The sequence below is a fragment of the Puma concolor genome, chromosome B2, assembly GCF_028749965.1.
Source record: "Puma concolor isolate L17-30 chromosome B2, mPumCon1.1.hap2, whole genome shotgun sequence".
In the NCBI taxonomy this organism is placed as follows: domain Eukaryota; kingdom Metazoa; phylum Chordata; class Mammalia; order Carnivora; family Felidae; genus Puma; species Puma concolor.
Window position 1 is genome coordinate 107,622,956 of NC_141671.1, and position 25,645 is coordinate 107,648,600.

Here is a 25,645-nt window from a genome sequence, read left to right on the forward strand (position 1 = left end):
TTGACAGAAATAAAAACAAATAATAAAAAAATAAAAATAAAAATAAATAAATTTTTTTTGAAATCTACGTTTAAATATTAGTTACTTGTTTTGTCTCATGTGTTTCTCATTGGAGATAAAAAGTAGGTTCCCACAGGTGCTGTCACCCCTGGCCCTCATTCCACGGTGTTTGCAGTGCCCTCGCTGTTCCAGGCACTGCTGTAGGTAAGCACGGGGGGGGGGGGGGGGGGGGGGGGGGGGGGGGGGGGCAGAACTACTGACCGGGCTTGTTAGTGTGACCATGGAAGAGAAAGCAAGGAACTGGATGGATGGCATGAAGGAGGAGATAGGAAATCAAGAATTCAGTTCTGGCCAACATAAGTTTGAGATGCCCATTAAAATCCAAACAGGGGCAGCTGGGTGGCTCAGTCTGTTAAGCATCCAACTTCAGCTCAGGTCATGATCTCGCAGTTCATGAGTTCCAGCCCTGAGTAGAACTCTGTGCTGATAGCTCAGAGCCTGGAGCCTGCTTCAGATTCTCTGTCTCCCTCTCTCTCTGCCCTTCCCCTGCTCATTCCCTTTATATCTCTCTCTATCTCTCTCTCTCTCTCTCTCTCTCTCTCTCTCTCTCTCTCTCACAAATAAATAAAGCCATTAAAAATTAAAACAAAATCCATATATGCCAACTGGGTAGGGACATATAGTTCTCAATAAAGACATAAGGGGTTGCAAATATCAATTTGGGACAGACAGGCATATAGATAAAGTGCAGAGAAAGATGTGCCTTTCCAACTCCACACAATCTCTGTTCTCCAGAAAACATGATTCTGGTAGTGAGGTAGCTATTTTCCCATTAAATACTAAAAACAGGCTCAAATAATCAGAAAATGCCAGAAGTTGGCCCAGGATTCTAATTGTCTTATTCCAAATGAAGGAAATACAAGAATTCTTTCTACAGAAGTCTTCAGAGGTTCTACCATCAGCCCGGATTGAATCAGCCTATTGAATTTAAATATATTCAGCAGGAAATTATAGAGCATTTGCATTACAAAACCAATACCGGGACCCCATTTCCTACCTTTGTCATCCGGGCTTTACGCAAATAGGTAAGAAGGTCTCCTCCTTCCATCAGTTCCAGGATAATGTACTGGGGTTCATTCAGCAGACAAACTCCAAGCTGCTTCAGAATGTTGGGATGGTTAAATTTGCTAAAAGGTGGAAAGAGACAGACAGGATGTTGTGACAGTAACAGACACCCTGGCTGAGAGCCTTTGGGAAATAGAGCAATTCTTTATCGTTTCCTCCAAAATTCCTGTTGTTGTTGTTGTTGTTGTTCTCTAATAAATGGAAGTCTCCTTTTCCCAGTACTGTCCTGTGTGCCTGCCTTAGAGAGATGATACGGCAACCCCTAGTGGCCAATGCATACCGATAGAATAGGGTGATCTTTAGAAAAAACGTTTATATGAACTATTTCATGTTTTGGAAAAGAAAGTAATTTTAACTAGTATCCTTCTTCAAAAGATATTTGGAAGTATTACCTTTTGGGTCATCACAGGTATGGAATGTTATTCTCTTCCTTTTGGAGAAGCAAGTTAGACATGCAGGTTGGCTTCAACCAACTTTCTCAATGCGTTAAAGCCAGTAAGCCCTGACCTGCTGATTAGAACCCACAGCATGGATCCCATAGACCACTGCCTCAGGCCATCCCTTTAAGATGCCTCTGAGCAGTTTTCATGACCAGCAACTGACTCTACCCTTGAAGACAAGTTTACCAAGACAGAGGATATTTTCCCTGACATCGTTGTACTTAGAGCTCTCCCTTCCTCCGTCTACTTGACCCATTATCACACGGTTCAAAGAACATAAGCATGCTTAAAGCTAAACAGCTTCAGAAGTCACTTGAACAACACACTTCTTATCGAAGGTAAAAGAAGAGAAGACCTTTTGCCTGAGGACTGCCTTTTGAAAGACTGGCTTCTGTATAATACTCATCACTACAGACTATTTATTTATGTTTAAACTTGAGCCATGTTTATTTTGGGCATGATCTGTTACGTCAGGTCATTTTGAATGTTAAAAATTTACCAATCGGATATAAAAGCTTGCCACTCATACCAAGGAAAAATTAATCCAGAGCTTCCCCGATACCTCATCAGATGTGCCTCTTTCAGGAATTCAATCTTCTCCTGGTCTGTGGAGCCCTTCTTCAAAGTCTATGCAACATAAAAAGAAGCCAGGAATCAGTATAGCAGACATTTCTGTGCTCAGTGGGTTAATGGAGACCATCTTTGTTTTGTTTTGTAATATTCACCCTGACAGCTGGAAATAGATCATGGGTAATACGTGCGCATGTGCTCTGTAAACTTAAAGTTAGCTGGTGTTATACCCAGTGTTCATGTGAGAAAACCTGACAGATAAATGATTGAGTATCACTTAAACAAATTCTCTCCAAAATGTAGACATTTTTACAAATTTGGTATGTAGGTCAGTTTCTTGCTTTTCAAAGTTTTCTACTCAATATCTGTTTCCCCCTGCATCCTTGTTAACAATACCCAATTTGTTTCTTAGAGGCATGATGCCCAGTCCCAAACAATTGGTCTAAGCTAATCATGAAAATTGTGTTTTGTGATTCTCCGGCCTTCCTTGCAAATAGGGGCAGTCATCTGACTCAATTCCGGTCAATGAGGTATAAGGGGAAAACTGCTAAAAGGGGAAAGAAGCTTGTGGAAAACTTTCACTTTTTGAACATATACGTCTAACGTTATCCTTACCCTTTCCCTTAACCTGAATGAAGATGTGATGCCTGATCTTTGGCAACCATCTTGGGACCATGAGGCAACACACATGTACAAAGTCAAGAGAATTTCAGATTTACTGGTTCTGACCTAACACAGTACTGCACAAAGCCAGCAGTCCTCTCATTAGGTGAGAAAAATAAACACTTGTCTACACCAGTTGAGGCTACAGTAATTTAAGTCCTTTTAGATGATATCATTTGGAAGTGGAGAAGATTTTACTAACTTTTCTAGTTGTATAGCCCACCCTCAAAGCAACAAATTCCTAAAAAGCAGTGATTAGGATATTGCTCAGTTCCATAAAGGATTCATCATCCCTCAATCAAAAGGTTTTACACAAATATGAGAATATACCCAGTGCTTCCTTAAAACTACATTAAATACACCATGATGAATAACCGTATAGTACAGTGGTCAGCAAACTATAGCTTACAGAACGATTCCAGCCTGTCACCTATTTTTGTACAGCTTGAGATCTGAAAATAATTGTTAACTTTTAATTTTGTATTTTCCCAGCTTTACTCAGGTATATTTGACATGTTACTTCTTCAAATGTTTGGGGGAAAAGTAAAAAAAAAAAAAAAAAAAGAATATTTCTTAACACATGAAAATTATATGAAATTCAAATTTCAATACTCATAAACAAAATTTTACCAGAACACGATCACACTCATTAGTTTACGTATTGACTGGAGCTGCTTTTGCACCGCGATGGTGGAGTTGCATAGTTAAAACTGACACCAAATGGTTAACAAGCCATCGTTGTTTACTATCTGCCATAGAACCTAAGACACTGAGAAGGTGCTTTTACAACCCCCATTCTCTTATAAGTATATTTGCAGGGGAAAACTGCCTGCTGAGTCTTAGCAAATTAGTAACTTTAGAGGTAAGTGAATTACAGGGCTTATGTAAGAAATGGAAGAAAAATTATAATTTCTGGAGTCAGGCGTGGACTTCCACCTTCTACCAGTTCTCTTTCCAATTAAGATCACTCATGTTTTATTATAGTTTCGTCCATGTAAATTCATGTAGATATGTTGGGCCAGCATGTCAAGGAATTAAAAGATCCACGTTACCTTCACTGCTACTTTGGTTTCTCCACTTCCAGCCCCTAAGATGTCTACTGCTGTCCCTTCATACACTTCTCCAAAGGCCCCGCTTCCCAACAGGAGACGCAGAGTCAGTTTTTCCCGAGGGAAGGCAGGAAGACTTTCAATCTCCTCTTGGGTTGGAAGAGTACTGGAAAACAATATTTTTGGTTTCCCAAAATACATCTGGTTTACAAGTTGGTGTTGGTGTCAGTGTTTGAGAAATAAAGAGTATGAGAAAGAGAAAGAGAAATCTCATGACTTTGCAACATTGTTCTATGTAATATAGCGATGTGGAATTTTGTGTTTCTATTCCTTCCCTATTCCACCAACCAGAATATTCCTTCCCTATTCCAAAACACAGACAGAGCATGCCACTTCACTTCTAGGCACCGTTATCTTGATAGAAACATGCATATGCATGCATTGCCTCAAGAGTTTTAACTGTAGTTTGTTTTGTTAAAGTTATGAGTTATTAATTTCTTTGGGTTATCAATTCATGTAAAAAACTATTGCAAATTAGTAATAAATATATCTGGGTTTATGAGCCTAAAAACTTTCATGTTAACTATTTCACACACCTGATCTCTTATGTAGAACATTTAGCATGACCACAAAAATCAACTCTTTCTCCATAAGGTTAACTTTTAGAAGCCAACTCTCACCTGGAATATTATGAGGGGGAAAAATTGTCTGAATTTAAAATGCTTTGAGTTTTTGAAACAGAATCTTGAATATAGATTTGCGGAGTATTTTCTCAAGGAAAAGTCACCTCTGAATCACTAATTTAGATCGCCTCTGGGTCTACTTTTAAACTTCCATCTTTATGTCTTGGAATTATAAATTTCAAGGCCTATGACTATATAATTCTTTTAGCATAGGCCATAATATAGTGTCTTGTATAAACCGCAATATAGTGTCTTGGATAAAAAGACATTTAAATATTTTCTTTAACTAATGACAGCAACATAAGTTCAAATTCAACGATCTTAAAGAGCTTTTGTAGGCAATCACCATACAACGTTTGAAAACAGATTAAGATTGACTTAACGGCACAGGCATGGGACCCTTGGAGTTCCTCTCTTCTAGTTGCCTCCAGTTGAACCAAGCGTGTTACCATCTGTTCTCTTCAATACAGTATTTATTTCCTTGTTTCATTTATTTTTTAACTATGTGATAAAACACTGGAAAACAATGACATTTTGATGATCTTCTTTACACTAGCATAACCACATAATTTGCCATCCATCTCAGGTCACATTTGAAAATGGAAGGGGTTGTTATTAATAATTATGCCAGAGTAATGAGCATTACTCTGGACAGGACCAGGACAATCCTGGGATCCATGAGCACTCTCTTTATAGTTGCCCACTGTTCTCTAGGTGCCCCATAATGATGGCCCCGGTTACATACTGTATCGCATAGCAGGCATTAGCCAGTCCTACTCCAGCGGCCAGCCCTCGAAGTTCAGCCAACTCTTTGTCTTCGTGTATGAGACCCGTCAGCCCTTCCGTGGGAGTTTCTTGCTTCTTTAATTTTCTATGCCAGACTATAAAATAAAAAAGGACATAATTTACAAAATGAAACATTGCTTTATTTCTGAAGAAATGTTAACAATACATTTGAAACGTTTAGATGTAAGAACACCATTGATAGGATAACAGAAATTTGATTGAAAAATTTGTCCAGAGCAGAAAAACAAATTAAATCTAGGTAGAAAGACATATAAAAACACATAAATTATACCACGTCCCTTCTTACCTTGTGTCGCAAACCAAAGCTTAATGCATTTCTTATTGCTGTTATAAACAAGTTGAAGTCTCTTAATATCAGAACTTATTTCTCAAAATCACCCCTAAACTAGAGTCAAAATAAGGCAAAACTAATTTGCATTATAATTAGTAGTGAAACAAATTTATATCTGAGTCCAGATATGTCCAGGTTATACTCTCAGAGTAGATCTGAGGAACACTTTCAATATAATGGCATGCTTTTTTTTTTCAGAGTACAAGAGTTTACACCATTGTTGTTCATATACACATACTCAAATATACAGGAAAAACTATTGCAATAAAACTCATCAAATATAAATTATCTTCCCTAAGCTGTGAAATCATGGATGATTTATATTGTCTTCTTCATACAATGAGCACATATTATTTTCATAATCATAAAGATAAGTGATTTTTGGAAGATTAAAATACAATTATAAGGTCAACCATCTATACTAGAACATTGGCACAAAAGTTGAAAACAGCAAAGATGTTTTGTAAGATGATCGTTAAAGTCTGAATTTCATTCCAGAATAGCTTCTGTTTCCAACAGGTTAGAGTTTCGTTCAAGCGAAATTCCATCTGAGGGACCACATGGGGGAAAGATCTTAAGTACCTTTGCCAATGCAATTTTTCAAACCTGAAAAGCTCTCACTCCCCCCCTTCATTTTTAAAGGCACAGCTCAGGCCCCCATCCTCATCCTCAGCGATGCCTTCTAAGACCTCTGCAACTCTGCTGATCTCTCATTTACGAATTTACAAGACCACTTGTAGCTCTCAGTTAGCACTTCTATGTCAGTGTCCAGTGCATTTCCTGTACTATTGCCTTTTATATCTCACTCTTTATAGTTTCACACAGGTTATGTCTCATTAAACGGCAAGCTGCCATGATAAGCAATTGCATTTTACAACTTATTTCCCTCTGCTCCCAACATGAGGCTAATGTTGCATGTTAGATATGACCACTCACCAAAGCGAAGGCTGTCGATGTTTATTTTTAAATACTTGCTTCAATTTTATATTTGTAAGTACGATTGCTGAGAGCCCTCCGCCCAACACAGATTTTTAAACAATTGCCACTTCTCATTATTTTAATAACTCAATCTTTTCTCATGCACTCACACACTCAGACTAGTCAAACCACATGCACTGCTGCTAAAAGCAAAGAACCAAATTAGCTTAACTGTACTACAAAATTCGTAAGTTCCAAATAGAATAGAGACCTTTAAATCCTGAGAAAGTCAGATATCCATGGGATGTCTCGAAAGCACAATATAGGTTGTCTGAAATTATCTCATGCTCACCCACTAGAGTTATGGGTTTAAACAGTGGTGATGTACAGTAGGCAAGCAAAGGTCAGATGGAAGATTCTTCCTGTAATACTCCTTCCCCGTAGGAAAGCAGACAAGCAGTCAAGCCTATATGCCAACTGCCAAATATACTACAGCCGTACGTGTAATTCTGGAGGGGCCGGCTTAGTGGCACTAGCATCAGCTGTGCAATACTTAGACTCCCTGGAACCACAGGTTAAGATCCTGGCAGGGTCAGCTGAAATTTTTAGCTTTCCAAGTGAGCTAAAGGAGTTCCGTATATTATCTGGGTGGAATCTGTGAAAAGAAATCTCAATTCAAGTTTCAGTGTGCTCTCTGATAGCTTACCACTCCAATCAGTTTGGGGAAAGAATAAAGATTCAGACCAGTTAGTAAAATCCTGGCTTTCTTTATCCTGAGCGCTAAGTTTAGCTTTACGTTGGTAACTTTTCCTTAAACTTTCCCTTCTTTCCCTTATGCAGGAAAAAAAAAAAAAAAAAGCCAAAGTTTCCTAAATATGTACTTGAGTATTCTTTTCTGGTAAGTATTGTGTCTTTCTTATAATGCTTCAGCATGTCAGGGACTCATAATATTAGTAAGTGATAATAGGATGATATCTTGTAATCCAAACCAGGATATTTGGGGCACTGAAAGAAAGTCCTATTAATGTTTATGCTGAAACAAAAGGAATGATCCAGGATATATGATCACCAAGATAACCCTATAGGCTCAATATCTGACCCCAATATTTCTGGAGTTGTCACTATATTTTCTCATCATTTAAATTTTTTTTTTTCAACGTTTATTTATTTTTTGGGACAGAGAGAGACAGAGCATGAATGGGGGAGGGGCAGAGAGAGAGGGAGACACAGAATCGGAAACAGGCTCCAGGCTCTGAGCCATCAGCCCAGAGCCTGACGGGGGGCTCGAACTCACGGACCGCGAGATCGTGACCTGGCTGAAGTCGGACGCTTAACCGACTGCACCACCCAGGCGCCCCTATATTTTCTCATCATTAAACCAAATCTTAAAAAAAAAATTTAGGACTAGCACATTAGTATAAAAATGAGTAGAGAGAAACAGCTGCCTTTCTATCCACCTAACAAATTCTTCTGCTTTCCTGGTCATTTATAAATGAGCAGGGATTTGAAATAAGCAAGTTAGACATCTGAAAGCCAGAGTGGACCCTACAAGTCAGAGATGGGTTGTCTGCAAAGGAAGAGCTATTCCTTCCAAACCAGTCTGTCTGCCCAGAGACCCAAACTATCCCAGCAAGGACTGTCACTGGTCTCCTATTAATCCTACACTTTTTTTTTTTTTTTGCATCCAGAGTTATTTTTCTTTTACTTATTTAAAACTATAAGCCACAAAGCACTTGGCATGTAGCCAATCCAAAATACTGTTTTAAAGAAAGCTAAAAGTTGGTGCCCTTATAATCAGTTTTATCTAAAGTACACCATGAAGCATAAGCGCAGATATATTTTTCATAAAATAGTTACTCCAAGAGCAAAAAAACAATTCACAGAAGTTAGTAGTTATGAAAATCTAGCCAAAACTAACTGTGAAATTTGTGAATTTATTTCATGTGGGAAATACACTAAGTGCTAAATCAACTAAATATGATCAAGTAAATAGTTTACTACTTATATTTTTAAATCAATTTATTATTATACTTACCAAAAATCAATGAGATTATAACAACCAGAAATATTCCAATTATAATAATAAGTATAAAGCTTCTTTCTGATATCCAAAAACCATCTAATAAAATAAATGAAAAAAAAAGTAAATTTGCAGAATAAAGCTAGGTAGTTTCAGATATGCCTGAACCAGCTCCTACTAGATTTTTGCAAACCACTTGTTAAACCACTGGTAGTTTGAAATCACCCACAGAAAAAGTGCTTAATACCACAGGAAATTAAAATCAAGGTTTTGGTTTTGTTTTGTTTTCCAAAGATCTGGTTTACCAATACACCATTGTTATGTGCCCACCCAATCTACTTAAAAATAGCGGAGGAAAGACCTATAATCTTTTTAATGAATTTGGAACAAAGAAATCTCAATCTTCATATAGTATATAATCAGAATCATTGTTTCTTCTATACCGTCTTGCATTACATTCAATTCTATAGGTGTTAAACTGAGGAATAGAACCATGGAAACATGGTACCTTCTCTTGGTAGTTTCAGTTGAGGAGAGGTGAGACAGGTAGGGCAGAGCTTGGCAAACCATAGCCTGTGGGTCAAGTCTGGCCATAGTCTGATTTGCACTACCCATTAGCTAAGAGTTATTTTTACATTTTTAAAGCATTATTTGAAGAAGGAGGAGAAGGAGAAGGAGAAGGAAGGGGAGGAGTAGAGGGAAAAAGGGAAAAAAGAGGGGGATGGAGAGGAAAAGAATAGGAAGAAGAAGAAACAGCAGCCACAGACATCAGATGTAGCCTGCAAAATGTAAAATATCAACTATTTTTTTTTTTCAGAAAAAAAATTGCTGAGGTTTTATCCAGGTAACGAATTATAATACAAATAAGAATGATGCAAACATTATATAGAATAATATAGGCTGTGTGTATGTGAAATGCAATAATTCATCTTGCCTAAAGATCATCAGTTAAGCAACAGCTCTGGGTTCATCTAATTTAGGCCTTGAAGGATGAGAAGGATGAGAAGAATTTCAATTGACAGAAAGCAAGGGAAAGGAAAATCCAGCTAAGGGGTGAATGGTAGGTGGTGGGAACCCACATTCTAGGCTGAGGGAAACAAAAGTTTAAAGACCTAGTGTCATAAAAAGGTTTTTACCAGTATGGCTACAACATAGGGGCAAATATTGAGAACAATGAACATGGAAGGCCTTAAATGTCACACACACAAGTTTCCACTTGACTCTGAAGGCAGTGAATGGAGAGTCGTTTTAGGGATTTCAGAGATGGGTTAAGTGATCCAGCTTGTGCTTCAGCTAGATTAACCATCAGCAGTGTGATTAAGCCTAGAGCACAGACAAGAAATGATAAATTAGGAAAGCCAAAGTGGAAATAAGAAGATGACCCCCCATTAAACAGAAATCAAGATGGTAAATAAATAGAACTTGGTGAAAGAGTAGCAGGAAAATTAAATATGGTAATGAGATTTCTAGGCTCTGTGATCAGACAGATGATATAGCACCACCTACAATGGGATACACAATGGAAGATGAAGATATTGAGGAAGAGTCAAAGCATAGTTTTAGGCCTGTTGTGTAGCAGGTGAGAATATCAGGAAAAGGAAGGATCCAGACCAGACTGTGCACAGCCTAGGAAGCCTATCCAGGAACACGGACTTGATGTGCCGGGCATTAAGAAGTAGCTGATTATTACTGAAGAGAAAAATGACATGAGGACACTGATGTTTTAGGAAGATCACATCACATGAAATGAATAGTTCCATAGTCTAGATGATAAATTATACAGTCATCCAACTCATTTCTGTTGTTAAGAATTCACTTATCTTTCTCTCTGAACCTTTATGTAACCAGTTAGAGCATAGACAGACATCGTAACATACCTCCAACTAATATAATATTCTCACTGATTCCACTATAGTCACCAAATCCCAGATTATTTGCAGCTACCACTCTGAACTGGAATGTTCCTTTCAGGTTTTTGGACTTCCATGTGCAAATACTACCGCAGGATCCATTATATGCCATCCTCCACATTAAATTCTGGTTCTGTGAATCATTTGAAGTACCCTTTCTACAAAAAAAAAAAAAAAAAAAGAGTAAAATGGTCAATGTAGAAAATATAACAGACAATATATGTGTTGTTTCTAGATGCTCCTGTACCATTTCAGCAACAGAAATCAAGAGCATCTCCTACTGCACACTTTACCTTTGATCTCATTCCTCCCACCCAGCATAATCCTGTAAGACATCCTGGCAATGCATGGAGCCAACAAACTCAGCCCATTGGGAAAATAACAAATAGTGAATGGCCAGGAGAGAGCTGAAGAGGTTTTTCCTACTATTAGAATGTATAAACTTTCTTCAGAATTCCAAACACATCAGACAGTTGTTCCATAATTTCTAACCTGGAATTTTTTATACTTTCTTAATTCTCAGTCTCTTATGCCATGTGTAGTTTATGTATACCATAGCTCTGCATAAAATGAAATACAGGACATAAAATTGATAAGGAAGATGTAATAGTTTGAATACCAAAATTATCATTATACCTGAGATTCCAAGGTTTATTTCTTCCATTTTTATTGGCATCTACTCCACCTCAAGTCAACCCATATTATTCTTTATATGAAACATGGAAAGAGCACAAGAGTGGGGCTCAAAAGATATAAATGGAATGGCTTTTAACAGAATCATAGACTGAGGACAAGCTCCAGGCCTTCCAATTATGTCCTGACAATGAAGAACTTTTCAGGTCTGGGACTTTTCAGACAACAACAGTTTTAGGACTTGGTACCAACCCACAGTAAGCTTAGGGATAGCTAGTTCTGCTTCTACAAACTGAGTGGACATCCTGAAAGGGATGGGAAGGCTCAGCCCTTGAAGGACAGGGAAAAGACAAGAACTTCAGGAGGATCAGGGCAGCAGAGTTGTTCACAACTGTTGCCAGGAGCTAAGTGTCCTAGGGACCATCCTGCATAAGACTCTTTATACAATGTCTTTGTACATTTTGTGAAGTCTTGTGTTAGGCACTGGCAATTTCATTGTTCAATTCCAACAACTCTGATTCAAAGGAAAGAAACACTTAAAAATTCATAAAATGGCTCTTCACAGTTATTGGCCATTGAGGAAGACAAGAAAGAATTCTGATATTGGTTGAGAATCTTCTATTTATAACACACCATACTGATGCTTTTTATTTCATTTCCTGTTGTTGAGTTTTCACAACAACCTAAAGAGGTAAATATCATCATCCCATTTTACAGTTGAGAAAACTTAAATTAAAAAAAAAAGAGTAAAGTAAGTATTTAAACACGGTACGGGGTTGAGTAGTATCCCCCAAAACTTACACCTACCCAGACTTTGTGAATGTGACCTTGTTTGAAAATAAGGTCTTTTAGATGTAAGCAAGTTAAGATGAGGTCATACTGGATTAGGGTAGGCTTAAATCCAATGACTAGTGCCTTCTTTTAATTTTTTTAAGTTCATTTTTTTACTTTGAGAGAGAGAGAGAGAGAGAGAGAGAGAGTGCAGGGGGGTGGTGCAGGGAGAGAGAGGGAGAGAGAGAGAATCCCAAGCAGGCTCTACCCTGTCAGCCCAGATCCCAGTGTGGGGCTTGACCCAAGAACCATAAAATCATGACCTGAACCAAAGTCAGATGCTTAACCGTCTGAGCCACCTAGATGCCCCATTGACCAGTGCCTTCTTAAGAAGAGAGGAATATAGGCACAGATATACACAGAGAACACCATGTGATGACAGAGCCAGAGTTGGAAGTGATACATCTGCAAGCCAAGGAATACCAAGGATTGCTGGGAAGTCTGGATCACCAGAGGCTAAGAAGCAGCAAGGAAGGATTCTTCCCTAGAAACTTCAGAAAGTGCATGGTCCTACTGATACCTTGATTTCCGACTTCAAGTCCCCAAAACTGTGAAAGAATAAATGCTGTCTCAAGCCACCCAGTGGTGGTACTTTCTCATGGCAATGTTAGGACACTAATACAGTGTATTCGGCTTCCACATTCACACACTATCACTACGACTGTACCACCAGCAAGTACCTAGTGTATACTAGTATCCTGACTGAAGAAGTGACTTTGAGATACAGCAATTCATTCTATTATTATCCCATTATCCCTGTCATGAGAGTTGAGGCTTGGGGCAAGAAAATGCAAAGAATGTATGGAGTTCTGCTCTTAAGGAGTCACTGAAGGGAACACACTAAATGGGTCCTAGCAAGACAGTGGTATGGGCTGGCTGGCGAATATAATTAGAGTCCCAGACCACCAACACAGTTCTGCAGATCAGAATGCATTGGACTCTGCATGAAAAACAGTAACAGAATTTACAAGAAGGTTTCAGTTAGAAATATGGCCAGTGTAATCCTCTGCCATGAGCAGGAAAATTTTTTAAGGTTATGGGAATGCCAGATCAAGATGGAGCAAAAATAGATCTAAAGCTCAAATTGCCAGGACTATAATTATGGAAGTGACTTTTGTCCTTGGAACTTCTTAAAAGATAGCTTCATAGATCCATGAGAGGAGTGTCTGTGGAATTTGGAATTCTCCCCTCAAGCTGGCATGAAATCAGTTCATCTGAGCCAGTTACCATTATACAGAGCTCCCCATACTGGCCAGCTCTGAGGTTGTACATGTTCACTAGCTGCCTGGTTTTCATTGAAGGCACGCTTTCAGACCCTCGGGCACACAGTGCAAGTTATACTCTTCACAAAGGATAAAGAATCCAGTGTAACCTATATAGTTCAGACCATTTCTGTGCTTGACCTGTTTTCACATTCTGAAATATACCTGGTTCACTGCCAGTTCTCACCAGACGTTATTCATCTTGCTAAAACAAATTATCATCAGAAATTTGCATGCATACCATCGTCTAACATCAAATATCAGCCCTGTTTCTTGGACAGAATAGAAATTAAATAAATATTAGCTCCACGTGCCAATGACTGGATTATTTCCATAACGTTTTGACAAGTAGTTGCAGATTTCTGAGAAGGATGACGTGATCTCCTTCTGATCGGAGTGCCAAGGCTGACCACTAGGCATTGGGCAGAGAGCACAATGGTGCACTGAAGATCCTTAAGCTAAAGATCCTTCATATTTATTTATAAATATTGCTAATTTTGATCTAATAATACCTTACAATTAACCACTTAGCTCTTTGTAGTTTACAAAGCACTTTTGCAAACAGACATACCTGACCTCAAGGACATAGTACATAAGCCGGCTTCCATTATCTTCAGCTTTTTCCCACTGTATTGAATCTTTACTCCCTTCTAATAATTTTGGAATGCCTGGTTTACTTGGGACTCCAGCTTTGGAAACATAAGAAAGTACTGATTGGTATGTCGGAAGTAGAAAATATTCTGCATAACATCTTTCCACAGAATATATTTACTGAGAGGAAAGTCAAATACATTAATGAAATATTCAGAAATATTCTCATATGAGTGCATATTTTTAAATGAGTATCTGAAGTTTTTATTAGTGATGGATTAGATGGACCAGTGATAGGAATAACAGTATTATGTTAGCTCACCACAAAATGAGTGATGTGAATAAAGAAAACTGTAAATTTTGGAGCATTTTCCCCTTGATTCTTACAGGGATCAACTTGGAGTTACGGTATACCCTTTAAAACACTCATTAGCATTCTTTTTAGATTTTTAAATTTTTAGCATCTAGAATACAGTAGTCAATAAGTTAATATTTGTTGAACACTCAACCACACATTTAACTTTTGTTCTCAATGCAAAATGTCACAGATAGACAAGAAAGTAGAGAATACTGGAAGGTGGAATCATCTTGCTCAGTTCAGGATTCTGCAAAACCTGGTATTATCTCAGTATCATCTCATTAGTGCCTGTAAAGACTCCGGATTCTTTTCAACTCTTACCTCAAACTCTAGAAATAATTTACTCCTCTTCAAAAAGAAAAGAAAAGAAAAAGGTTAACCTCTAGCATTAGTGAAATAAGTGATAAGAAACTCATTGAGAACCTTACAGGGCTTTTTGAGTATTGAGGATCATTGAGGCTATCAGTACTCACCTTTTGTCTTAAAGCTTTCTGGGAGTGAGGTGCTATTTTCTCCTGTCCAATAAACCACCACTACGCGGATGTTATAGGACATATAAGGTTGTAGATCTGTGATGCTACAGACATAAGTAGGGCCTTGGATGCATGAAGTGTTCACACGGTAAAACTCATTATACTTCCACTGGAAAAAAGAAGCCTCAATTAATATTTTTGGTGCTTTAAGAAAACCTTCTTAAGCATAGGAATTCACAAGTCTATGGCAAGCAATTAAAAATTTAAATAAAATTTCTTTTCAATTAAAATAAGTGCTCCTTTATGAATGTTTGATCCCAAACATTATCTCCACCACTGACCGCCATTTTAAGTTTGTGACAAGCTATAACTGACTTGAATAACAGTTCTTAGGATGAGTTCAAGGTGGGACAGGCACCTCTTATTACATAGATGTCCTTAGGGAAGATCTGGACCTTAGCTTTTTGTTATCCCTCCTTGGAGACACCTACATTAAATTAGGACGGCTGAGAATGCAAATCCATAGCTGAGGGACCATGCTGGATCAAAATAATGACATTTTCAATTCCATGGAATTGTTAATTTCAAAATTATAATGTTTTTGCACATTTTGATTCTATCAACAGGTCTACAGTGACTTATAAATTAAAACATGTAGTTTTTCCCTTCAAACTCTTTTCAGTCTAACCAGCGTTCCTTATTTTTTATACATATGAAGTCTAGTTCCCTAAAAGAGGGAAATTTTTGTCTATCATCACTCAGTCACTGAGTAGAAATGTTAGAAGTTAAACATAGGAAATCTTACTTTAATTCCAATGTAGATACTGGGTCTCTAATTATAGCTATCTTACACTTTCTTTGTGCATGGCTTTTGAAAAATTTGTGTATTTGGACCCTTCATGTGTTATTTGAAAATGGTGATTTTTTTTTTCAATGTACAAATAGGGAAAGACAGAGGATGTGGCATTTTGTCAAGGGTTCTTAGTGTATTTTCTCCAGTAGAGTTTCCTAAGAAGGTCAGTTTCCATAAATAAACCTTACTTTACATCTCGTTTTTCATTTAGCACTCACAAGGTCACATCATTTCATTGGATGGACACTTTATATTAGTTTTCTATTCAACTAGGAATGATTCCTACAGCACCTTCAAGAAGTAGACCACCTTGTTACAAAAAAAAAAAAAAAAAAAGAGGAAAATGGGAATGGAAGGAATGAAAAAAAATTAAAAAACAAAAATGCTGATGTCCAGGCCATTGCCTGCTAAACTCATAAATGTATCAATCCTACTAAAACATACAGGCTAAAGAAACAGACGCATTGGATCCCTAATATCTACTCTGAACTGAGGGAAAGAAAGAGGGACAGACAGACAGACAAATATTGATTTCTACCTCAAAAATTTTAGCCCTTTGTGATCCTGCCTCCTTAATAATCTGCTATATAAACTACCTTAAGTGAATAGATGGCTCAACATTCCATACCCTCCAGAAATTATCAAAGCTCCTTGGAAGGTCAGATGTTTGACCAAGGGTTCTGCTGGAAAACAGTAGACTATTGGCCTTACCACAGCAATGAATGTTCTGGGCAGACCACCAACTTGGGGAGGTGCCACAGCTACCCCAGTAAATCACAGTGGAGTCAAGACCTTCCACTTGTTAGAGGCCAACAAGTGCAGGAGTGAACGCTACCACAGAGAGATTTGAAAATTATTTGGATGGGGGGTGAGAAGGAAATGGTGCAGCCTATCATGTCTCAGAGACCAGAACTTCAGAAATGTAGGAATTTTCCTGGACAATTGAGAAAAACTCAATTTTAATGCACAACCAGGAAAATAATTTACCAAAATGAAACTACTTGTTTCTTCTCCTTAATCTCAAATTAAATATGTTCTTCTTCCATACACTGTTGTGATTTAAAAAAAAAAAATCTATGGAATTTAAGACCTAGATAGAAATTTAGCCTTGTGCTTTAATTCCTTCATTTTCCACATAAGGAAAATTTGACAGAAAAGATGAAAATTGGAAATTTATCTTTTTCTCCTCCTTTCTAAAAAAAAAAAAATTCTTAATTAAAAAGACACATATTCACCCTTATCAGTCCCCTCTTAGAGTTCCAGTATGGAGTTATACCATCATTCCCAGGTATCCTATCTTTATGAGATAGATTCAAGTTGCTCTAAAGATATAGAACTTTCTGACTGGAGGTACTCATCAACCCTCTCGGAACACAGCCTCCTACTGTGCTCATCAGTTAGTACTTGTAGATGGTCACATGTGATGATTACTGTATCCCACATTTTCAGCTTCATGATGTTCTAAGTGGTATATCTAGAACATGTTTTCAGCAAGTGTAGGGGAAGTTTTGAAACAAACAAAAAAAACTTTGTGTGAAAGTCACAAGGACTGAACCAGACAGTCCCAGAACTCTGTCCTTCTCCCAAACTTTGAGGAGTGGGGTAGGTGTCTTAGTGACTCACATTCCTTCCATGGATAGCACCCAAGTAGGACTGCTGTAGGATGAGTCAACCCCTGGGGCTCTTCCCTGCCTGGCTGGTGATATCTGACTCACTATGGCACCTGTCTGGATCTCCGACTTCTCATCAGTAACAGGAGGGGCTTAGAGTCACCAGCTATAAGGTCCTTCCCCATCACATTTCTTTGATGTCAGAAGTAAACTTCACATCCCCCACTTTGCCTTTAAACTGAACTGCACTGAGCTTCCTTAAATAGATGTCTAATAAAAGGTGATCCTCCAATTTCTCCAATTTAACTGCATTTTTATAAGATGACACTTTTTAAAATTTTTTTTTCAACGTTTTTTATTTATTTTTGGGACAGAGAGAGACAGAGCATGAACAGGGGACGGGCAGAGAGAGAGGGAGACACAGAATCGGAAACAGGCTCCAGGCTCCGAGCCATCAGCCCAGAGCCTGACGCGGGGCTCGAACTCACGGACCGCGAGATCGTGACCTGGCTGAAGTCGGATGCTTAACCGACTGCGCCACCTAGGCGCCCCGATATAAGATGACACTTTTTTAAATAGGCAGCAAATCATCACAAGCACGCTTGATGAAAAAAGTCCAATAAACTACAGCTTTTGGTTTTATGAACTCGACATTCACTATTGTTTCATAGTTTTCATGGATTTTATCTTAAAAATGTAAGATCATAGAAAAAAATCTTACATAGTAAAATTCAAAAACATCCTGGGAAGCAACTCCATTTTTGAAAAAAAAGCGAGGCCATGACTATACTGATTTGTTTTTGTTACAACTGAACAAAAGATTCCTAACCAAACTTTACGAATGTAGACACACAAAATAAATAATACTGAAAATGAAATGTAGCAATTCTAAAAAATAATCCATTTTAAGTGTATCAATACAAAAATCAACCTAGACTTTCCTCAGCAGTGAATTAATTAGATTAATTGATATTTGAAATTCAGCGGATATTTTTATATTAGTTAAAGCGTGGAGAATTTTGGATGAAGAACAGTTTAAAGTTTATAAGCCAAGATCCAACTGGTTCAGAATAAATTGGTCTTATATTTTACTTCTCTCCTGTTGCTATACAGCCTTTAAACGGTTGAAAGAACATTTCTAGACAAGGATTTGGGTTTTGTTTGCTTGTCCATTCCTTTTCTTTTTCTTCATTGGAAATACCAAATTGCTGGACACTAGACAGCCATGCTGATAACATCTAAACTAAGTAAAATATTATGAAAACCAGTAAACCGTAGCTTATAACCCTTTCCACGGAGCCTTTTAAGAGCAACGAATGTCTCTAGGAATTCTTTCCATCAGAAATGAGTCTAGATAGATTCTGTAAATGGCAAGCCAGCCTAAATCAATGAATGTTGTCAAATATATTGTTGGTTTATACAAGAGAATACTCTAGAGATATGAAAAAAAGGTCTTCTAATTTATCCCATAGCACAAAACATAGATTTGCATTAAAAGAGTATGGTGAGATCTACCTTCTGGAGTTCAAACCAAAATCTGATGAGGTTAACATTAGATGGAGCCTTCCATTCTAATTGCAAACTAGTGTTCTCTGGAACCAAGGCACAGGGTTTCTCTGGTGTGTCAAACATTTTGACAGTGACAGGATGACTCTCGGCACACCACATTTCCTCAGCATGGCAGGCCAGAACCTTTTTGTAAAAAAGAACAATTGCTTAACCTTTTCGGAACCTTGCACTTGAGCATGGCAATAAAAGTGCCCCATACACTTACTATACCTTTAACACATACGGTTTTCCACCAGATAGTCTAGTAACAAGGAGAGAGAGTTTTCCATTTGGATATTCACTTTGTCTTAGAGGAGTCTCTGGAATTAGGGCCAGATGTGAGATTTCCAGCTGATAGCGAACTGACTCCATAGGTCCATTTGGCTTGTGAGATTCTTCCCAGGATACAAGTAGGCGGGTGTCTGACTGCACAGTTGTGTTAATGAGCCTAACTGCTTCTGGCACTGAAATAAATAGCAATGCATGGTAAGGGATATTGCATCAGCACTGAAAGATGGAAGAAGGAATGGGGTTCTGGCTGAGGAATAATCATATCACGTGAGCAGAACGAATGGCCAATATTCTAAAGGAAAGCCAACCTCTTATAAAATGGCAAGTTAACAGGCTGCCTGAAAGGCTCTTGCTTATTTTTGCCTAACGACTAAAGCATTCTCTGACTCCAGCTCAATGATATGGCCAATGATGATGAACAAACCAATTCAGATTAGTTTTGGGAATGTCATCAGAGACCTCTGAAAGAAATGGTGTGACCTCAAAATAATCACCACCTCTCAGAAAACCTTTTTAGATCTAGATTCATTTTCTTTCAGGCAATGATGCTATTTACTTTAAATCTCAAGTGTCCTGAGTAAAATTCACACAGAGCAAAGGCTTAATTCTGCATCGCCACAGGATGAGACCTGTGACTATGTGGGGAGAGGGTGACACTATGTGGTGAGACTGGAAAATGTGTTTCTTGGTCAAACAGTATTGATTCTGATGTTTCACCTTCTAGTTGTGTTTCATTCTGATGGAGTATTATTCATCTTCTGTTGTTAGAGCAAAAATCAGGTTATCAGAGTATTGTCAATAATACATTTTCTTATTAAGTTTAAAAAGCTCACATAATAGAGATTACTTAGCATCCAAATTTTAAAAACCACAAATATAGACGTATATGTCACGTATATCACAAAATGCCTGTCTAGAAACCCACCTGGGACACAGGGGTGCCTGGATGTCCAACTTTGGCTCAGGTCACGATCTCATGGTTCGGTCCATGAGTTCAAGCCCAGTGTTGGGCTCTGTCCTGACAGCTCGGAGCCTGGAGCCTGCTTCGGATTCTGTGTCTCCCTCTCTCTCTGCCCCACCCTGCTCATGCTCTGTCTCACTTTTCTCAAAAATAAATAAACATTAAAAAAATTGTTAAATAGATTTGACACATAAGTGAATATGATAAAATATTTGGCTGAATGACTTAATCATTATTAAAGGTAAAGTTTAATAAAATAAAAACACTGTCCTTAGACCATCAGTTCTCAATTTTGGTTGTATTTTGGAATCAACTGGAAAGTTTTAAGAAAACACTTGTGCCTGGATCCCACCCCCAGAGATTCTGATTGCATTGGTCTGAGGTGAAGTGTGGGCCCAGAGGTTTTTAAAACTCCAATGTGCAGTCAGGTTTGAGACCCATTGCCTTTGACCCATATTAATCAATGTGTAGGATAGACTGGCTGTGGTAACAGAAACATCCAGTGCCACCAGCCGAATCTTGGTCAGCCAAATGATCCAATCTGTCTCTGAAACATTGAAATGTGTAAAGAGAGGTTAAAATAGACAAAGGAAATAACAAGAATCATGTGTCCTTTCTGGTGAAGTATATAGTGTTTAACTTCCAACAGATGATGATGGTCAATTTCACCTCTTGATGTGGTTGAATAGCAAGCACAGAGCAAAATATTGAATACATATGACTCCATCACAAGGACAACTGAAACATCAGTGCCAACAATGGAGTGAATTGTGCCAACTAATTCATCCACTCAAGAAATAACTAGTGAAAGCCTCTACAAAGGCAACTACTATGCTAGGTGCTAAGAATACAATGATGAAAAAAAACCCGACATACTCCCTACATAACAGCATACAGGAAATGACAGACAAAAATAGAACATACCATTTTTATATTAAATAGATGCTATGGAGGAGGGTTATACAGTAATGTTCTTTCTGTCTAATCATTTCTTACCCTTCAATCTGCAATCTGCTGCATAGGTCATAAAAACAGGTCTCTATCACTTTCTGGGGATAATTAGGGAAGACAACAAACCAGTTCTCCCAGGACACTCAGGAAACTGTCACTATGGCAATCCACCACTGGTCATAGTTAATAAATATATTTCCTTGAAGCTTAACTCCCAGACAAGATTGCTTTGATGGATCAGCCGTAAAAGTTTGCACAGTAGCGTGCTTCAGGATATAATATAGAAAACAGTTTACTGTGAGAGAGAATTTTATATCAGAAACAGGATCTTGTGAAAAGACAAAGACCACCAGCTCCCATCTTACCAGCATTTTATATTTCAGCCCAGAGCTATTTTTCCCGCCATTAACTTCTTGGTAATAAACCAGGTATGTTGGAGTAGGGCAAGTGATGCTGTGCCACGTGAGATTTGCCCTGGTGGGCGGTAATCGGATTGTGAGGCTGCTGTTAGTGGTGTTAAGTATAGTTGGCTCTGCGACATCTGAAGCTAGACACAGTAATGCTTTATCTAAAATAATAAGAAAAGATTCAAAATATACACATATTTCATACATATATGTATGAAAGAGGAACAGCAGATTTATTTAACATCAAGGGTAATAACACGTTTTTATACTTGGCTGACAAGGTGTGATATATTGAAGTATTGGAAATGTTATTCAGGAAAGAAAGACGGGTGTTTTTCCCACACATTTTGAAGTTGTTAAATGCCTCAGAAAAAAGGGAGCAAGGTAACGGATCATTGATTAAAATTTCCAGCAGGGGGAGCTAAAGTACACTGAATAAGGTACACAGATCACAGCAAAATCAAGCTGAGCCTTTTTCTACTTTGAAGACAGTAGTGACAGCACATTAGTCAAATTGGGAAGGGGGCAACTGGGTGGCTTAGTCTGTTAAGCGTCCAACTTCAGCTCAGGTCATGACCTCGCAGTTCATGGGTTCCAGTTCTGCCATCAGGCTCTGTGCTGACAGCTCAGAGCCTGGACTCTTCTTCGGATTCTGTGTCTCCCTCTCTCTCTGCCCCACCCCCACTTATGCTCTGTCTCTCTTTCTCAAAAATAAATAAATGTTAAAAAAAATGTTTAAATATTAACCATATTTTTAAAATTAATTCCAGTTAAAAAAAACTCATGCTAGCTTTAGAACTTTTATTTTTAAGGATGTGCAGGTATATGTGTGCGTTCCAATCTCAAACAGACTTTTAATGGACTTACCAAATCTCCTAAATTTCTCAAAATGAAAAGTGAACTACTTTACCAAAATAGGCACCTGGCTTATTTATAAATTCTCCCATTTTTTTCCTATTTTATAACTGAATACATTTAAGCAGAGAGAGTTTTTTCAATTCTTTCTGCCCCTCTCTAGGGGGTAATTATGCTTAATTTAAAATGATATTGCAACCCTAATGGCAGATAGCTTGAGAAAAAACTAAAAACCTCTTTAGGTTTGAAGGCCACCCTCAGTGTATGTAATGTTTTTAATTTTGGTCGGTTGGCTTTTAGAGTTCAAACTTTTTTATTAGTATTATGACTCTCAGAAAATATATAGTTAGTTCCGCCATAGTGCCATCCACACATTCCTAAAAGTCATTGCATTTTACAAAATTGATTAATAAAATCCACAGGGTCTCTGAGGGAGACAGAAGCACAACACTAAAAAACTTAACGAGTGACACATTTAAAAAAAGGGAGGAACTTAGCAAAAATGATAGCACACACGTACACATGATGAACAGTTGACATACATAATACCACAACAAATAAAGCACTTTACCTTGAAAAAGACCTGAAATTTTATGCAGTGCTTTTTGACACAACGGGGATTTCTAAAAATATTGTCAGAGGAGAAAAAAAGACAGAAAAGAAATTATGAGAATGCAAAGAGAAAAGGAGACAGAATGATAGACAAGGGTTTCCCATGTCTAAAACTCTCTAGGACGACTCAAGTCATGTATACACACGGAGATCAATTGTGACCCAGGGCAAACAGCAATCACAGCGTGCACCCATCCTGGCAGTTTGGATCAACACTGAGCACACAACGAAGGGCTTGAGGGGGCAGCCTGGAGAAGGAGATATTCTGAGACTTTTCCGCCTCCACCCCAGACGGGAGAACGTGCTGATGAACAGTGTGATTTTATTACCTGGAAAAGGCTGCAGAACTGAACTGTAAGCCAAGATATGCTTACTCCCTTGGGCCTTCACCTGGGAGAGGATGGCCCCATTGCTTTTCTTTGCTTGATAAATCTGTGTGCTGTCCTTTGCTGAGGAGATCCAGTAGAGAAATTCCCTATCCACAGTTAAACTTTCAAGCATTTCTCCTGCTCATGAAAAACATCAAATAAAGAACAGAAACAACAAAATACGTAACTCACGTTTTCTACTCAAAACAATATGTGAAATCCTTTTTCTGTATTGTAACTGCTAATTTTTAATATTTCTATCATTTCAATAAGAAAAAAAAAATACCACCTTTGTTTTATGTCATTAGGCCAAGGATTTTACAGATGTTTTCTCATTTTAGTTCCATACCAAGCCAATAAGGTAAATACTATTATAATTGGCCTCATTTTCTAGAAGTGTAAACTGAGGCTTTAAGGAGTTCAATAATCTCCTCAAAGGCCACAAAGTTAGTAAAGACCAGAGCCAAGATTTTCAACTTAACCTGTGTGACTCCACATCAAACAATACCTACTGGAATGGAGGTGTTGGACGACAGGCCCAGGGCTCAGTGTCTTGCTCAGTATTTTTTATCAGTAATTTGGAATAAACACAGGGTAAGTACACTTACCAATTTTGTAGATAATACCTGATCCTTGCTGACACTAGTATGTTCAATTACTGACTTAAACTTTGAAAATATCTCTACAAAATCAGGAAATGGATTGAAATGTAATAGGAATAAATGTGACACCCTAAATTCAAGTTTAAGATCAATTCTAAAAATAACAAATGAAAGAAATCTGGCTTAATAATAGTTAACATGAAAAAAACTATGGGTTCTTCAAACGGCAGGCAGCCAAAAGACCTGATGCCACCTTCAGCTTCAATAAAAGAAGACAGAGGAAGTCAGAGACCCCCTGCACTAACCAGAACACATCGACAGTACAGGGGGTCATTATGGGGGTGACACTTAAGAGGATATTAAGCAGCTGGAGTGAAACAACAGGAGGGTTACTAGGGCAAAGAAAGATCTAGAAGCCACATCATGTGAGGAGTAGTTACAAATACATGAATTTTTCCTCCAAAGGAAAATGAGCTATGACAGAAGTCACTACATACTTGAATGGCTATCATGTAGAAAGTGATTGATTTATTCTGTATAAAATTAGAGGCCAGAACTCAGATCAATGAATGGGAGAAATGGGGAGAAAATTTTGGCTAAATGTAAGGAAAAAATCTAATATTTAGAATTATTCAAAAAATAAAAAATTTCCTTATAAAGACATATTTTTTTATAAACGGGTATTATTCAAGCAAGGGTGTTTTTGTAGAGGGGATTTCTTCCAATATCATTCCAGCTAAAACATCTCTAAAGTCATTCAAATTTTCTAATTTTAGGGTTATAAATTTCAATTATGGATTCCTGAAAGACTAACCAATTCTATATCTATAAGATAATGGCCTACTAGATAATTCTTGTGTATCAGATGGTAAAGAAAATTTATTCTGACACTTGTTTAAATGGTAAGAAAGACTTTAGTTAAGACTGTTGCAATATTGCAATAGGAGAGAGAGATGTGCTCAACTTCACATACAACAAAGAAAGCTGGGGATTCAAAGCCAACAAGCAAAATTATGGGGTCAGTGGATAGAAAATTACTAAGAGAAGACATCGAGGGTAGGGAGATTCTTGCTAATCTTCCTATGATTTTTGCTAAAGGCAACCCGAGAAATCAAGTGTGGGAGATGAAGGACTTGATCAGATACCAAGGGTGGAGGGGTTATCCCTAAACTGATTTAGCAAGATTCTTGCTAAAACCAGACTCAACAATGACAGACAAGGAAGACTCAGGTCAAGGCCCAGTTGAGAAAAGGGGAACATTTGATCAAGGAAGGAGTCTGTGTCACAGATTCAACAGAAACAAGTAATTCTCCTAATACGAGAAGTTAAAAATACATCTCTACTCTTAAGCCCATTGAAAGTATATTAAAAAAGGCTCTGGGTAACATGTCAACAAAACCATGTGTGCAGTTATAACTAACACACACACACACACACACACACACACACATGCACACACATACGTTTGTAATTTCAAAACTTTACTATAAAGACCAGCAATGTCCAAAAACACTTCTGATGATGGCAATATTTTATGTCTACACTGACCAATACAGTAACCATTAGCCACTTGTGGTTTGAGTATTTAAAATGTGGCTAACATGACTGCGGAATTAAACTTTTAATTTTGTTTAATCTTAATTAACTTGAACTTAAATCACATGTGACTAGTTGCTACTACCTTGAACAGTGAAGAGTAGACTCTTAACAATGTATGGAGGTATTTAGAGTGCATTTTTTTTTTCTGCTGCAATTACTCCTAATTAGGAGACCTCCAAATCACTTCAGACATTTAAGTATTTCCTCCACAAGCACGTGATGTCAAGTATTGATAAACTCATGCTAAATGCGGAGTCAATGAGATCATCAAAACAGAAGTAAAGTAGGGTACTGGTAGTAAGATCACAGATGTTGTAGTTAGGC

General features: G+C 37.9%; 1 protein-coding gene across 2 annotated transcripts in view; it reads right to left on the reverse strand.

Moving 5' to 3' along the window:
* ROS1 (ROS proto-oncogene 1, receptor tyrosine kinase) overlaps window positions 1–25,645 on the reverse strand; it is a 118,684-nt gene that overhangs the window by 27,013 nt on the left and 66,026 nt on the right. For both annotated transcript variants that reach the window (XM_086707673.1, XM_086707674.1), the window contains exons 27-38: window positions 23,082–23,258; window positions 21,074–21,446; window positions 18,907–19,153; window positions 18,643–18,819; window positions 14,665–14,833; window positions 13,814–13,931; window positions 10,484–10,674; window positions 8,622–8,705; window positions 5,276–5,411; window positions 3,851–4,013; window positions 2,128–2,192; window positions 1,058–1,187 (exon numbers count right to left, since the gene is read on the reverse strand). In XM_086707673.1, the coding sequence (XP_086563799.1) occupies window positions 1,058–1,187; window positions 2,128–2,192; window positions 3,851–4,013; window positions 5,276–5,411; window positions 8,622–8,705; window positions 10,484–10,674; window positions 13,814–13,931; window positions 14,665–14,833; window positions 18,643–18,819; window positions 18,907–19,153; window positions 21,074–21,446; window positions 23,082–23,258 (2,030 nt within the window). The remainder of the gene's footprint in view (window positions 1–1,057; window positions 1,188–2,127; window positions 2,193–3,850; window positions 4,014–5,275; window positions 5,412–8,621; window positions 8,706–10,483; window positions 10,675–13,813; window positions 13,932–14,664; window positions 14,834–18,642; window positions 18,820–18,906; window positions 19,154–21,073; window positions 21,447–23,081; window positions 23,259–25,645) is intronic.